Raw genomic sequence first — 17613 nt, 5'->3', positions numbered from 1 at the left:
GGAGTCCCTTGTTGGGTTAGCGATGCTACTGTACTAAACAAAAATGTAGTATTGTTTTTATTAAGGCGGATGAGATTTGAGTAATATTTAGCTTTAGCTAAGGTAAGCATGCGTTAATAAGTTATTAAACTATCACTCCATGCTTGATGGTAAACCTCAAGTTTAGTCGCTTTCTACATGATAATTTATTAGCTCTAATTTCTTCTGTAAACCATGGGTTACGCCTTTTTGGAGCCTTTTTTAACTTCAGCGGTGCTATACTATCAATGGTTTCGCGCAGGGCGTAGTTAAAATTGTTATTGAGGTTATCAATAGAGCCCACACACTTTGAGAATGGTGCCATTACCGAGGGCATTAGGCCAGCAAGAATCGTCATTGTGGCAGCATTAATGTTGCGGCTGCTATAGCAGTTATTATTATCATTAGCTTGCCGAACATGAGTCTGAACTTCGAATTTTATAAGGTAATGATCGGACATTACTTTAGTATATGTGAGTATCATAACTTTGGAAAAGGTGATACCCCTGACAAGCACTAAGTCTATTGTATTACAGTTGCGATGCGTGGGCTCATTTATTATTTGTGTAATACCACAGCTATCAATTATAGTCTGGAGCACCACGCACGGTGGGTCCGATGGGGTATTCGTATGGATATTAAAGTCCCCCGTTATAATTATATTATCGGCGTGCGTCACTAGATCAACAACGAACTCTGAGAATTCACTGATAAGGTCCGAATAGGGCCCTGGGGGGCTGTAGATAACAGCCAGGTATAGAGGCAGCGGTGTGACAGACCTCATAGTGAGCACCTCAAACGATTTCTATTTATTATTTAAGTTAGGACTAAGGTTAAAGTTTTCGTTGTATATTAGTGCGCCCCACCCCTTTTAATGGGACGGGCAATATGCACATTCGTATTGTTAGGAGGAGAAGCCTCATTTAGCGCAAAAAAGTTGTCTGGTTTAAGCCAGGTTTCGCTGAGATCGATGACGTTAAGATTGTTGTCTCTAATGACCTCATTAACTAATAACGTTTTGGAAAACAAATGATCTTATGTTTAAAAAGCCCAAATTATAGGTAGTGGGCTGTTTTGAAGCGTTTTTGATCAAATTATCCGTGGTATCAATAGTAATAATGTTGCGTTTGTTATGCATAGTGCACTTAAAATAATTAGGACCATATCTAGGGTATTTTCAGACTGTTTGCTTGGTGCTGCGATAACCTGAACGCATCATAATTTGCCGCCTCAGTAAAACGCATGTCCAACTCGGACACAGTCATAGCAGAAAAAACATTATGTGAGTTGTGTATTATTCTAAGGAATTTGCTATGTGTGCAGGGATTATCCAGCCTGGCGCTGGCTAGTTCTAACTTAACTTACTCCTCACCCAGACTAGCAGGCTCTGTAATTGCCTGTGACCAGGCTTGCTCTAGTGCAGTTAGTCAGGTGTGACTTAAAGAGAAATCTATGTTCCTAGACAAGATGATAGCGCCTTCCCATTTCGGGTGAAGGCCGTCTCTCATCAGCAAGCCAGGTTTTCCCCAGAAGGAGGGCCAATGATAAATGTACGTTAGTCCCTGTTGTCTACAGAAGCTAGCCAGCCACTTATTAATCGAGACTAATCTGCTCTATCTCTCATCATTGCCTCTTGCAGGCAGGGGGCCAGAGACAATTACTTGATGCCTGGACATCTTTCTAGCGAGATCACAAGTCCTGGCTATGTTTCTCTTTGTAATCTCTGACTGTCTCATCCTAGTGTCATTGGAGGCAACGTGTTTAACTATGTTCGCATAACTAGTGGTGCGATTAGCCTGTCGTACGTGTTTACTAGGTCTATTGCGAGTTAGCTCCCTAAGATTAGCTTCAATATCAGGTGCTCTGGCCCCCGAAATACACTTAATTGTGGCTGGTTTGCTAAGCTTTATGTTTCGGGTGATGGAGTCCCCTATGACTAAAGTGTGGTGCTCGGTGGACTGGGGTGTAGGACTAGCTAAAGGGCTAAATCTGTTATGCGTCTCAACCGGTACACCGTAGCTTGTAGGCCGCTTAGGGCTGCTACAGGCCGGGCTAGTTAGCTCGCTACAGCTAACGCTAGCAGATGTGTCCGCAACATCTAAAGTTACGAAATTACACCGCTCTAACTGGCGGATACGGCTCACTAGCAGAGCCAACCTATCCATGAGTAAGGTGCACAAAGCGAAGGAAGCCATACTCACAGAACTTTCTGTCGCCGAAAGAAGTGCCAGCTGTCTTCGGGGAAGTGGTGGTCATGGTGTGCGGGAAGTCCTTAAAGATAAATGGCTTTGTAAAAACACTGAGACAAAAGTCAATTGTGTTTTTTTCCTCATAATTTTCAACTAAATTGGAGTGTTTTGCCAAGAGGTTTATTTGTTATATGTAAATTTTCAGAATGTGCTTGTTCTATTTTTGGGCAAAGTAAGACGAAGAAAATAATGTGAAGCTGTCTTTATTTTTAAGTTATTATGCCATGATTTCCACATGGGAATAGATTTTCCTCTAAGAGGCCTCTGATCTAAAATGAGTTTGACACCCCTGCTGTAGACCGTTTTAATATCTGTGAGGCATTTTTAAAAGCGTGTGGACATGGCCTAAGATTCAATTGACTCAACAATTTTAGGTATATGGTTCGATGTTTCATCAACTTAGTATTGATAACACGTCACACAAGTACTCAAGAATAATCAAACTCTCCTGGTGCCTGCAGGTGGTTGGTGTATCCGTCCGCTGCTGATCCCTGTGACATCTTCTCAGCCTCTCACCTGCAGGACTTTCTGTCAGACTTGGTAGTGAACCAAAAAAGGACGCAGGGAGGGAAGTGGCGCTTGTTGGTCCTCTCACCCGGGTAGGAAAAGATGGAACGCAGTAGATATTCTGCCTTGACAGAGATAGTAATGCTGTCATGCAATCCCACTCTCACAGATATGCAGATGTTCTGGATGTTGTTCAGGCTGTGATTTTCCACCCGGACCCCGTTGTCCAGGCCCGTTTCACCATCGGCGCTGTCGCTGCCTGTGTTGATCCACTCGCCTCCTGCATGGAGCACAGGTGACATGTCAAGCTCAGCTCCATATTATTAGACATTACACTAATTTATGAATAACACATATATAGTGGGGCAAAAAAGTATTTAGTCAGCCACCGATTGTGCAAGTTCTCCCACTTAAAATGATGACAGAGGTCTGTAATTTTCATCATAGGTACACTTCAACTGTGAGAGACAGAATGTGAAAAAAAATCCAGGAATTCACATTGTAGAAATTTTAAAGAATTTATTTGTAAATTATGGTGGAAAATAAGTATTTGGTCAACCATTCAAACCTCTCACTGATCACGATACATAGCCCCATTCATTATTTACTTAACAGGGATCAATCGTCCTGTCCCCTTAGCAGATAAACAGCCCCAAAGCATGATGTTTCCACCCCCATGCTTCACAGTAGGTATGGTGTTCTTGGGATGCAACTCAGTATTTTTCTTCCTCCAAACACGACGAGTTGAGTTTATACCAAAAAGTTGTATTTTGGTTTCATCTGACCACATGACATTCTCCCAATCCTCTGCTGTATCATCCATGTGCTCCCTGGTCACCGGGGCCCCCCTCTGGAGCCAGGCCCGGAGGTGGGGCACGATGGCGAGCACCTGGTGGCCAGGCCTGTACCCATGGGGCCCGAAGAGGCAACGTGGGTCCCCCCTCCAATGGGCTCACCACCCATAGCAGGGGCCATAGAGGTCGGGTGCAATGTGAGCTGGGCGGCAGCCGAAGGCAGGGCACTTGGCGGTCCGATCCTCAGCTACATAAGCTCGCTCTTGGGACGTGGAACGTCACCTCACTGGGGGGAAAGGAGCCTGAGCTAGTGCGCGAAGTAGAGAAATTCCGGCTGGATGTAGTCGGACTCACTTCGACGCACAGCAAGGGCTCTGGAACCACTTCTCTTGAAAGGGGCTAGACTCTCTTTCACTCTGGCGTGGCCGGCAGTGAGAGGCGACGGGCTGGGGTGGCAATTCTGGTTGCCCCCTGGCTTAAAGCCTGCACGTGGGAGTTCAACCCAGTGGACGAAAGGGTAGCCTCCCTCCGCCTTCGGGTGGGGGGACGGGTCCTGACTGTTGTTTGCGCTTACGCACCAAACAACAGTAAAGAGTACCCACCCTTTTTGGGTACACTCGAGGGAGTACTGGAGAGTGCTCCCCCGGGTGATTCCCTTGTTCTGCTGGGGATCTTCAACGCTCATGTTGGTAACGACAGTGAAACATGGAGAGGCGTGATTGGGAAGAATGGTCGCCCGGATCTGAACCCGAGTGGTGTTTTGTTATTGGACTTCTGTGCTCGTCACAGTTTGTCCATAACAAACACCATGTTCAAACATAAGGGTGTCCATATGTGCACTTGGCACCAGGACACCCTAGGCCGCAGTTCCATGATCGACTTTGTAGTTGTGTCATCGGATTTGCGGCCTCATGTTATGGACACTCGGGTAAAGAGAGGGGCGGAGCTTTCTACCGATCACCACCTGGTGGTGAGTTGGCTGCGATGGTGGGGGAGGATGCCGGACAGACCTTGTAGGCCCAAACGCATTGTGAGGGTTTGCTGGGAACGTCTGGCAGAGTCTCCTGTCAGAGAAAGTTTCAATTCCCACCTCCGGAGGAACTTCGAACATGTCACGAGGGAGGTGCTGGACATTGAGTCCGGGTGGACCATGTTCCGCACCTCTATTGTCGAGGCGGCTGATCGGAGCTGTGGCCGCAAGGTAGTTGGTGCTTGTCGTGGCGGTAATCCTAGAACCCGCTGGTGGACACCAGCGGTGAGGGATGCCGTCAAGCTGAAGAAAGAGTCCTATCGGGTTCTTTTGGCTCATAGGACTCCAGAGGCAGTGGACAGGTACCGACAGGCCAAGCGGTGTGTAGCTTCAGCGGTCACAGAGGCAAAAACTCGGACATGGGAAGAGTTTGGGGAAGCCATGGAAAATGACTTCCGGATGGCTTCGAAGCGATTCTGGACCACCATCCGCCGCCTCAGGAAGGGGAAGCAGTGCACTGTCAACACCGTGTATGGTGCGGATGGTGTTCTGCTGACCTCAACTGCGGATGTTGTGGATAGGTGGAAGGAATTCTTTGAAGACCTCCTCAATCCCATCAACACGTCTTCCTATGAGGTAGCAGTGCCTGGGGAATCTGTGGTGGACTCTCCTATTTCTGGGGCTGAGGTTGCTGAGGTAGTTAAAAAGCTCCTCGGTGGCAAGGCCCCAGGGGTAGATGAAATCCGCCCAGAGTTCCTTAAGGCTCTGGATGCTGTGGGGCTGTCTTGGTTGACAAGACTCTGCAGCATCGCGTGGACATCGGGGGCGGTACTTCTGGATTGGCAGACCGGGGTGGTGGTCCCTCTCTTTAAGAAGGGGGAGCGGAGGGTGTGTTCCCACTATCGTGGGATCACACTCCTCAGCCTTCCCGGTAAGGTTTATTCAGGTGTACTGGAGAGGAGGCTACGCCGGATAGTCGAACCTCGGATTCAGGAGGAACAGTGTGGTTTTCGTCCTGGTCGTGGAACTGTGGACCAGCTCCATACTCTTGGCAGGGTTCTTGAGGGTGCATGGGAGTTTGCCCAAACAGTCTACATGTGCTTTGTGGACTTGGAGAAGGCATTCGACCGTGTCCCTCGGGAAGTCCTGTGGAGAGTGCTCAGAGAGTATGGGGTATCGGACTGTCTTATTATGGCAGTCCGATCCCTGTACGATCAGTGTCAGAGCTTGGTCCGCATTGCTGGCAGTAAGTCGGACACGTTTCCAGTGAGGGTTGGACTCCGGCAAGGTTGCCCTTTGTCACCGATTCTGTTCATAACTTTTATGGACAGAATTTCTAGGCGCAGTCAAGGCATTGAGGGGTTCCGGTTTGGTGGGCGCGGGATTAGGTCTCTGCTTTTTGCAGACGATGTGGTCCTGTTGGCTTCATCTGGCCGGGATCTTCAGCTCTCACTGGATCGGTTCGCAGCCAAGTGTGAAGCGGCCGGAATGAGAATCAGCACCTCCAAATCCGAGTCCATGGTTTCTCCCGGAAAAGGGTGGAGTGCCATCTCCGGGTTGGGGAGGAGACCCTGCCCCAAGTGGAGGAGTTCAAGTACCTAGAAGTCTTGTTCACGAGTGGGGGAAGAGTGGATCGTGAGATCGACAGGCGGATCGGTGCGGCGTCTTCAGTAATGCGGACGTTGTACCGATCTGTTGTGGTGAAGAAGGAGCTGAACTGGAAGGCAAAGCTCTCAATTTACCGGTCGATCTACGTTCCCATCCTCACCTATGGTCATGAGCTTTGGGTAATGACCGAAAGGATAAGATCACGGGTACAAACGGCCGAAATGAGTTTCCTCCGCCGTGTGGCGGGGCTCTCCCTTAGAGATAGGGTGAGAAGCTCTGTCATCCGGGAGGAACTTAAAGTAAAGCCGCTGCTCCTCCACATCGAGAGGAGCCAGATGAGGTGGTTCGGGCATCTGGTCAGGATGCCACCCGAACGCCTCCCGAGGGAGGTGTTTAGGGCCCGTCCAACCGGTAGGAGGCCACGGGGAAGACCCAGGACACGTTGGGAAGACTATGTCTCCCGGCTGGCCTGGGAACGCCTCGGGATCCCCCGGGAAGAGCTAGACGAAGTGGCTGGGGAGAGGGAAGTCTGGGCTTCCCTGCTTAGGCTGCTGCCCCCGCGACCCGACCTCGGATAAGCGGAAGAGGATGGATGGATGGATGGATGTCATCATTTTAAGTGGGAGAACTTGCACAATCGGTGGCTGACTAAATACTTTTTTGCCCCACTTTATGTTTAAAGTGGCAAAGCACAGAGGCTCTTAACCTTTTGGACCTCAGGTCCCAACTTTTCCATTACAGAATACAAATACAAATATACCATACCATACCATACCAACTTTGTTTATAAAGCCCTTTAAGAACAAGCACAGTTGAAGAACAAAGGGCTGTACACCACAAAGAAATAAAGGCAAAGGACAGACTAAAAAAATAACATTTAAAACAGATGTAAAAAACACATTTAAATAGCAAATTCAATTTATCCTAAGAACAATTTGTTGGATAAAAAGCAGTTAAAAAGTTAAAAACTGTTAAAAAATTTAAAAGTTAAAAACAGTTTAAAGTCTCATGCTGGGTTAAAAGCCAGTGAATAAAAATGGGTTTTAAGAAGGGTCTTAAAAATAGCAGAAGAAGGGGCCTGTCTCACATGGAGAGGGAAATATTACAAATATTAACGCTTGATTTTAATAGTATTCAATAATTATATCTAACTTACTTACAGTTTAAGAGGATAAACCTTTTCAATTGATATTAAAGCATGTGTTAATCACAAATAAAATATTGTCAAGGTTTCGGTACTGGCTGATTAGAAAAATAAATATTAATCAATTATACTGCATAGGGAAAAAAATTATTGACATACAATTATAAAAAGTTAGATCTGTGTATCTGTGTTGGCCCTGCGATGAGGTGGTGACTTGTCCAGGGTGTACCCTGCCTTCCGCCCGATTTTAGCTGAGATAGGCGCCAGCGCCCCCCGCGACCCCGAAAGGGTATAAGCGGTAGAAAATGGATGGATGGATAGAAAGTTATAGTACCATTGATAGTAACACACACACACACTAGGTGTGGTGAAATTACCCTCTGCAAATGACCCATTCCCTTGTTCCACCCCCAGGGAGGTGAGGGGAGCAGTGAGCAACAGTGGTGGCCGCGCTCGGGACTCAGTGCTATTATGCAGTGCTAATATAAATTAATACATTCTAACTAAATTATTGATAACATATGTTTCTTGAATAAACTTTCAATAAATGTACGTACAAATTAAAATGCCAGCTTCACAACATTAACCATTATTTTTGTACTTTAGAAACCTCTGTATGAGGTATAATTTTTATCCAGACTTCTTCTGTTTGGTTTGTAATTGTCATTACTCCCACAGGTGGTGGAAAAGTCAATTACAACTGAGTACCGCTGCGGCCCACTGCTGAGAAACACTTCATGGTTAAGAAACATTAGCGTTGCATATATTGACCTGTAGCGGATTGATTTTTAGCGTCTTTCATTTGCAAAATGTAGCATAATTTTTGTTTACGCGCCCATGGCTGGACAACGTTTGTTAGTAGCCACTATCTGCACTGTATTTTGAAGTATAAAGGGGCCCTCCTATGCAAAACCAAATTTTCTTACCTAATGGAACCTGCTGTTGTGTATTTGGGTTCTGCATAAGGTTTGAACATTTTTTATGAAATCGTGGAGGCATTGAAGAATTTGTTATAAAACAATATTTCCTTCCTTCATTCTTCCTTTATACAAAGCATTTGGAAGTTCCTCCATTATTGACCTTTTTTCCATTAGTGATGTTAATGGGTATCCCCATTTATCCTAAAGTTGTACCCAAAGAACTTTGCGCGTGTCCGCCATTGTACTACTACACTGTCGACAATACGCTCCTTCTTTTACGCTATCCTCTTGTTGTGGGTCAGACTGGCTCATACATGCACATGCATCCTCTGCTGTTGCCCTTTCCAATACAAATTAGCCTACAGTTCGAATTTATAACTGTCAGTAGACTAGCTATGGAAGCGCAAAAAACTACAACATGGCTGACGGGGAAAAGACGCAGTCGAAATAAAAATAAGACAACCCTCAAAACATCCTCATTGCTTTTACAACGGTGTCATCGCCCCCGCCCCTTCCCTCTGCATGCAGCTGACGTGTGGCCGAAACATGATGCTCTTCGCTTCAGTCAACCGAACTGTAGTAACGAGACACTTCACATTCTCAGCAACGATGAGAACAGTGATTAATTAGATTACTTGTTTCTGAAAAGAATAACTCCTTTATTACCAACACTGACTATTGTATGATGTTTGATAAATCATTTGCTTTGTTGAAGTGAGCTCCTTGTTTAATTCTGGGAGCATCTTTAGCCGCTTTTGTGCCTTCCTGCTATGATAGGCACACCTGTTGATTTTAATTTCACTGTGTGATCTAGTGTCAGTTCTATGAATTTCTAGGGACTTCTAAAATCCACAAATTTTCACCAGGATACATGCCCTTGAAAAATTAGGTATGATTTTTCGCATGTAAGGGTGCCTGAAAAGCGATTTAGTTTCAGTGAGCAGTATTAGAAAAAAAAAAAAAACAGAGCAGTTTAATCGCTTTGTGCCCGGGCCCGGTTATATAATCAGTGATAAGGCAAAATAAAGCAGTATAATAGCTTGGAATATTGGATTCCCCCGATGAACAACAGCTCAGATGATGACTGACAAGGTTGATGGGGATACGTTTCTGGAGGTTTCCAGGAGGTGGTCACGTGATGCTTTTAGCCATTCAGACTCGAGGCTCGGGGATCAGACTTACGTACATTCAATCTCGTTTTTGTCCTAGGCTTTTCAGTCTTAAGACTTTTGCCACTCCGGTAATAGACTCTTCTTCGGTGTGCTGGTACTGCAATTTGGACCCCCACAGCTACTGTACATTGTGAATATCTTCAGCTTGTTGTGTGAACACTATATTATTCTCCACCAGAATTCATCAATGTATTATTATTCTTCTGCAGCATTTTTCGTCCGCCTCTAACTCCCGAACCATTCATCCGATTGATCCCGCTCTAACATCAAAACATTCAGCATGTGTGCTCATTCCCCAATAATACCGGTTTTACAATAAATCATAATTTTCATGTTTTTCGCCCCTTTTTATTTCGACTACTCCTCGCACAATTAGCAACAAATTTCAACCATTCCACCTGTAAAATATTTGTTTTGATTTGGACAATAACACCTGGTATTTTTTAATCCCCCAAATTCCCAGTTATTACAGTATTGATGATTTTGCAAAATATTGGACGAGTTGTACCCCACCTTCCGCCGCAAAGCAGCTGATATAGGTTCCAGCTTCCCCGCGACCCCGAACGGGACAAGCAGTAGATAATGGATTGACGGACAATATAGTTGGTACTCATCCCACCATTCTCACTTACGGTTGCCATTTTTTCGGCCTAAAATAACCTTGACTGCAAGTAGACATTACAAACTATCAGAAAATATATTTGCTGTAGTAAAAATAAACATTTTGTCTGAAATGGGCAAAAAAGCAATGCTTTCTCTCAATCGTTACTTTTAACATTCAAAGTTTCAATGTTTTTTTTTTTTTTTTTTTTTTTTAATTTCGGCAATCTTCACATAAAACAAAGAACAACAACAAGAAAAGAAAAAAAAAAAAAAACACTCATTTGAGCAATGATTGAGCCGAAAGGGTGTAGGTTGAAGCAACGCTTATATAAACCTACCCCATCACAACAAGAACAAGCTTCAAAATATATAAAATCTAAAACATGCTTCACTTATATTACTTTTTTTTTTTTTTTAATCAATATATAAGCAACATATATGTAGCACACGTCTCATATACATAGTTTAACATTTAAATCAAACATATACATTTGTACACTTATATATATATATATATACATATACATACACACACATATATATATATACATATACACATACATACATACACACACATATATATATATATACATATACATACACATATACACACATACATACATACATTATACATACACAATTCATTCAAATTCCATATAAAGTGGTAATATATACATTTTAATATAACCTATATGTATAATTATGAAATCATACATTGTATTTATATACATATATATTATTGTCTTTCTAAAACAATGTTTGCTCTTCTTTCTTATATTTACTAATGATAAATGATTTAAAAAGCTTTTTAAACTGGTTTATGTTGGTGCTGTGTTTTATTTCATCCTTTAAACAGTTCCATATTTTAACCCCTGCTATTGTTATACTCATTCGTTTCTGCGTTGTTCTACAATATTGGATCTTAAAAAGTAGTTCTCCTCTTAAATTATAATTCCCTTCTCTTTGTAAAAATATTCTCTGTAACCCTGTTGGAAGTAAATCTTTACTTGCTTTATAAATCATTTGGGCAGTCTTGAGTTGGATGAGATCTGGTAGTTTTAAATCAAATGTTTTTATAAATAATCCATTAGTGTGTTCTCGGGGTCCTGTGTTATGTATCAGTCTGATGGCCCTTTTTTGCATTATGAATAGTGGTTGGATGTTCGTCCTATATGTATTTCCCCAAACTTCTAGACAGTAACTCAAATATGGTAAAACAAGTGTACAATAAAGAGTGTGTAATGTTTTTTGATTAAGAATGTGCCTTGTTTTACCCAGGACAGCAATACTTCTGGCCAACTTCCCTTTGATGTATGTAATGTTTAACATCATTTTGACAGCTAAGCAGGGTGGCTGAAAGGATAACACACATGCGTTCATCCCACTGATGTGTTAGAATCCCTGAAGGTACCAAAAAAAACAGTCTTTCTTTAAAAAAATATTTACACACATGAGTCAAATAAATACATTTTATTGTAAAGAAAAAACATTGATTTATATTACCGAAATTAGCCAAAAGGTAGTCCTGTCGCACATATCTTTTTTAACCAAAGCGGCAAACTGGCTTGAAAGCCTGGCTGGGTGTACCCCACCTTCCGCCGGAAAGCAGCTGAGATAGGTTCAAGCTTCCCTTTGACCCCGAACGGGACAAGCGGTAGATAATGGATGGATGGACAATATAGTTGGTACTCATCCCACCATTCTCACTTACGGTTGCCATCTTTTTCGGCCTAAAAATAACCTTGACTGCAAGTAGATATTACAAACCAATCAGAAAATATATTTGTTGTAGTAAAAACAACATTTTGTCAGAAATGAGCAAAAAAAGCAATGCTTTCTCTCAATCGTTCTTTTTAAAATTCAAAGTTGAACATCATTTTGACAGCTAGACAGTCTGGCTGAAAGGATAACACACATGCTGTTCATCCCACTGATGTGTGTTTGAACCCTGGAAGGTACCAAAAAAAACAGTCTTTTTGAAAAAAAATATTTACACCCATGAGTCAAATAAATACATTTTATTGAAAAGAAAAAAAAATTGATTTATATTACCAAAATTAGCCGCGCACATCTTTTTTACACAAAGCGGCAAACTGGCTTCAAAGTCAGGCTGTTTAGTACAGTGGTTAGCATGATCAATTTTCAAATGGGAGGACCTGGTTCAAATACCCGACCGCCTGAAAGCATGGACTGACCCACTAGAGTTATTTTAGCAGGTTTATTCTGGAATGCATACTTCCTTGGCTATGTTGGATTCCAACTATTATAACATATATTTTTCATTTCTAAATTCATAGTACGTTGCAGTAGTTTCCCATCTTCAACATTCAACTTTTTCATACAATCACACATTGGGCATTCACATACAATTCCTAGCAGAATTGCATTTTCTAGTTAATGTTGATGTTTTCCAGGAAGTTGTGGACCCACCCTTTAACAGTTGGCCCACAAAATGACTTCTATTTGAGGCATCTTCTTCCACGAGTCACGCCCCTCCACCCTGTGTCGCTATAGATTGTGTGGTGGTCAGCGGGCCCCAGCTGTGTTGCTAATTGGGTGTGGTTAGCCCATCTTGGTTCTGACCCGTCTGTCACCTCCCTTGACATAGCCCCCCTAATCCGCCAAAGCCACATGTGTGAATTACCCCCCTCCATGCTGCCCCTCGCCCACACTCCCAAACCTCTCCCCTCGGCCAAGCTTATCAGTCAGTCATGATCCATTCTTTGTGATGGATACGGACACTTCATTACATCAGGACGGGGAAGATAAATGACTGATCCTCCTGCCAGCAGCCTCTCAAAGGACTGCAGTGGAGGGGGCTAATGACTTGGTTACCATGAAGACTTAGCCCTCGGCTGGCATTCACTTTACAGGGTTGATCAGTTTGGACGCTCAAGTGAAATTCAGGGACAGTGACATCACCCAATAACGTCACAGTAAAAAATGTCCCCGCATGCACTCATCTTGTATTAATGATGAGATTTTGAGATATCTACTACTGCAGCAGCAAACACACACATGCTCAACAACTTACTTGTTAAGATTGTCTTATGAACGCTCTTATTTTTAATATTTTTGTCCTGTCCAGCCACTCAGAGAAATCATAATGTTGATGTAGATGCCCATATCTGCTGTACACATTTACTTAGGAAAAGTGAAGTGTATGATACCTCTCGTGTTGCCTTATTTGTATTTGACTTTATTAAATAGATAATTTATTTCATGTTTGTCGCACCCGGATCGGAGCAGGAGGGGATAGAAATAAGAACAAAAGGAAGACAGAGGGGGGAAATTGCAGGGACAAGATACAAGGGGAATAAGAAAGAGACAACAAAAACTACAACAACATCAGCAAATATGATATGTACATATGATAGTAAAAATGATGGCAAAGAAGCAGTTACTGATGTGAATAGTATTGACACAGAAATGACAATGAACATTATTGCACAAAAAATGGAACTATGAAAATACTGATAGAAATAACACTGTTGATAATGAATAATGTTAATAATTACCTCTATTATTATCATCAACAATATAATTGTTTCAAATGCAACAATACATAATTGTAATGAAAACTTTGATTACAAAATAAAGCTAATAAATGGAGAGAAAGAAAGGAAGCGGACTATATTAACCTTGTAGATTGTTATAGTACAAAAAAGTTAAGCTTCATCACTGTGCTGTGTTTTAACCCGGTTTCCTCTGGGGTGGGGGACAACGTTTATATATGTTTTGATGAAACGTGATTATTTGCATGAAAGTATGTATACATATGTGCTTGTGTATGCACATGTATATTACAAACACTCTTATTGGCACCCATCACGTGGTCTGTGAAGCTCTGCATGTGCACGTCTTGTGCACTGGCAGCTCTAAGTAGACAAAAGAACCCTCAGTGTTTTTTTCTCATTTTTTCTTCAGGTTTGCCTTCCCTAAACTGTTGGAGCAGTGCAGTCAAGGTAAGTCCCGCCTGCTTCGTGTCCCAGGGTCCCAAACAATATAATATTGTCAACAAAAACACTCCCAGAAGCGTCACAAAGGAGCCCAGGATGTGTATTTTAAACTGAAGTAGGCAATTGATATTTAAATTAGTTTCAATTTGTCATGTCACTGAATGTTTTCAAGTTTGCCACCAAGACTCCTGCAAAGGAAACTTCCCTTCCTTGTGCTGCAACACTGCAGCTGAAAGTAAATTTTTTGCGTAGATAAATTATGACATTTAATACAGTTTTTATTTGCAGGTATCATAAGCAGAGTTGTGTTTACCGGGCCTGTGGCAGAGCAGAAGCATCCCCTGGTGCAGCACGTTCAGCAGCTGGTACGCACCGCCAACCCCACGGCAGCCTTTGTCCTGGCACCAAGGGGAGCTGTCACCAGGTAGGACACCCACCGAAGGCCAGCATTGGAATATTTTTTATTGCCGTTGTCCCAATATACAGATGTTATTGTCATGGTTCTGCTCATATTTTGTAATGCTTCATATTTTGTAATGCTTCAACAGGAGTGAAGATGTCAAGCTAATTTTGTCCGAGAGCAGCTTCAATGGACCTCAAATGCTGAGAGCACGTTATGTCCTCTACCCAGGCTGGTGAGAACCTTTTCATCTCTTATGATACCATAGCACAGTGGTCGTCAACTGGTTTGGCTGCGGAACACACCATAACCATTTAGAGACACTAGTGATTTAGGGCTATATAAGTAAACATTGATTGATTGAACCATTTATTGTTTATTTTAGTTTATTTACACATTGTGCACGTTAATGGACATAAAAATGTAAACGTACCAGATTTTAGCTAAAGGCTAATGTCCATTTTTCGTACTGGAGTCATATGGCCTCATTCGTCACGGTTTACCTGACACATGAAACGTGACAAATTGGGGGATATGCACTATATAAAAAAAATAATGAGATAAGAAGTCATAGTTATGATATACAAAATCGAAATTATGATATAAAAACTCATAATTATGAGATCTAAAAAAAATCTAAATTATTGGATTAAAAGTCATAATTATGACAGAAAAATCTAAATTAATAGACAAGGAAGTCGAAATTATGAAGAAAAAAAAATCGAAATTGTGAGATAAAAAGTCATACTTCTGAAATTACAAGTCGAAATTATGAGAATAATTGTATACTTATGAAATAAATAAATAAAATCATACTTATGAAATCCAAAGTAGAAATTATGAAATAAAAAGTCAATTATAAGATTAAAATAAGTCAAAATTATGAGATAAAAAGTCTTACTTATGAAATAAAGTCAAAATTATGAGAAAAAATGTATACTTAAGAAATACAAAATCGAATTTATGAGATGAAAAGGTCATAATTATGAGCCAAAAAAAAGTCGAAATTATGAGATAAAAAGTCATACTTTTGAAATAATAAAAACAAAATTATGAGATAAAACGTTTTATTTATGAACTAAAATGTAAAAATTATGAGATGAAATGTCATAATTATGACATAGAAAAGTTGAAATTATGAGACAAGAAAGTCTACTTTATCCAACAGCAGTAGACTGTTGAATACCTTAAATTGTGTTGTTGTGACAATTCCAACTTTGACCACAGCGTCAGTTGATATGTAAAGTGGGGCTTTCCATCGTTTTCAGCAAACTGCATTGTAAAGTGATTAACCCCCAACCTTCCTCTCATGCAAGATCCACCCATGAATGGGGCCATATGGACCTTCAGCACTGTACCTGGCAGGTTGATGATAGACACAACAAAGTGTATTAACAAATTGTATACGAGAAATATTAAACAGTACATTAAAATACAACAACAAATAATGTATTCAATTTCTTCAGGATTTTGATTATCATAGTTCACACTTAATAAAACCCACAAATTCTGTATCTCATAAAATTTTAAAAAAATGTCAAAAAGTTGCATATTGTCCTCCATGTTCTAAAAGGTTGTATTTAGATATGTGACTTTTGAGAGGAAGTGAACAATTTGGTGTGCCGCTAAACCAACATGGCTACTGTGCAGCAAACAGAGCGCAAACTAGCGCAATTCGGACATCTTAAATCGATTAGTAAACGTCAATAATTGATCAATGATTTATTACTTGTAAATAAAGTAATGCAAACAGTTCTAAAATTTGACTGGATGCAGCAAGCTACCTCACCAAGAGATTCGACGGGCTCCTTTATGAATTTAATAAACGTAATGGGAATTTCTTATTAAAAATGCCCTGTTTTTAAAAGTTTGCAACTGCTAAACACTTATTTATTGAAACGAAAAGACATTTAAAACTGCATCAATATACAAAACTTAAAACCAGTAAAGTTGGAACATTGTGTAATTTGTAAATGAAAACAGAATACAATGATTTGCAAATCTTTTTCAACTTATATTCGATTGAATAGACTACAAAGACAAGATATTTAATGTTCGATCTGAAAAACTTTTTTTTTTTTTTGCAAATAATCATTAACATAGAATTCAATGGCAGCAACACATTGCAAAAAAGTTGTCACTGGGGAATTTTTACCACTGTGTTACATGGCCTTTCCTTTTGACAACGCTCAGTAAATGTTTGGGAACTGAGGACAGCAATTTCTGGAGCTTTTCAGGTGGAATTATTTCCCATTCTTGCTCGATGTACAGCTTAAGTTGTTCAATAACTCTGTTGTTGTATTTTACACTTCATAATGCGCCACACATTTTCGATGGGAGACAGGTCTGGACTACAGGCAGGCCAGTCAAGTACCCGCACACTTTTACTACAGAGCCACGCTGTTGCAACACGTGCAAAATTTGCGGCTTGGCATTGTTTTGCTGAAATAAGCAGGGGCATCCATGGGAAATACGTTGCTTGGATGGCAACATATGTTGCTCCATAACCTGTATGTACGTTTTAGCATTAATGGTGCTTTCACAGATGTGTAAATTACCCATGCCTCGGGCACTAATACACCCCCATACCATCACAGATGCTTTCTTTTGAACTTAGGGCCTATAACATTCCGGATGGTTCTTTTCCTTTTTATTCCGGAGGACACAGCACAGCGTCCACAATTTCCAAAATTAGTTTCAAATGTGGATTTGTCAGACCACAGATCATTTTTCTACTGTGCATCAGTCCATCTGAGATGAACTCTGGCCCAACAAAGTCAGCAGCGTTTCTGGATGTTGTTGATAAATGGTTTTCGCTTTGCATAGTAGAATTTTAACTTGCACTTACAGATGTAGCGACAAACTGTAGACACTGACAGGGGTTTTCTGAAGTGTTCCTGAGCCCATGTGGTGATATCCTTTACACACGGAGGTTGGTTTTTGATGGCGTAAAGCCTGAGGGATCAAAGGTCGGTAATATCATTGCTTACGTGCAGTGATTTCTCCAGATTCTATAAACCTGTTGATGATATTACGGTCCATAGATTGTGAAATCCCTAAATTCCTTGCAATAGCTGATTGAGAAATGTTGTTCTTAAACTGTTGGACAATTTGCTCATGCATTTGTCCACAAAGTGTTGACCCTTGCCCCATCCTTGTTTGTGAATGACTGAGCATTTCATGGAAGCTGCTTTTATACCCAATCATGCCACCCACCTCTTCCCAATTGGGCTGTTCACCTGTGGGATGTTCCAAATTAATGTTTGATG

The 17613-nt window shown here is 41.5% G+C and overlaps 1 protein-coding gene across 1 annotated transcript in view; it reads left to right on the top strand.

Moving 5' to 3' along the window:
• dnaaf9 (dynein axonemal assembly factor 9) overlaps positions 1–17613 on the top strand; it is a 70613-nt gene that overhangs the window by 31034 nt on the left and 21966 nt on the right. Inside the window, exons 27-31 of the mRNA XM_061894965.1 lie at positions 2729–2866; positions 2944–3069; positions 13913–13950; positions 14233–14368; positions 14493–14579. Coding sequence (XP_061750949.1) covers positions 2729–2866; positions 2944–3069; positions 13913–13950; positions 14233–14368; positions 14493–14579 — 525 coding nt within the window. The remainder of the gene's footprint in view (positions 1–2728; positions 2867–2943; positions 3070–13912; positions 13951–14232; positions 14369–14492; positions 14580–17613) is intronic.

This window comes from Nerophis ophidion, linkage group LG03, assembly GCF_033978795.1.
Source record: "Nerophis ophidion isolate RoL-2023_Sa linkage group LG03, RoL_Noph_v1.0, whole genome shotgun sequence".
NCBI lineage: Eukaryota > Metazoa > Chordata > Actinopteri > Syngnathiformes > Syngnathidae > Nerophis > Nerophis ophidion.
This window is presented reverse-complemented; position numbering and strand designations above follow the sequence as displayed.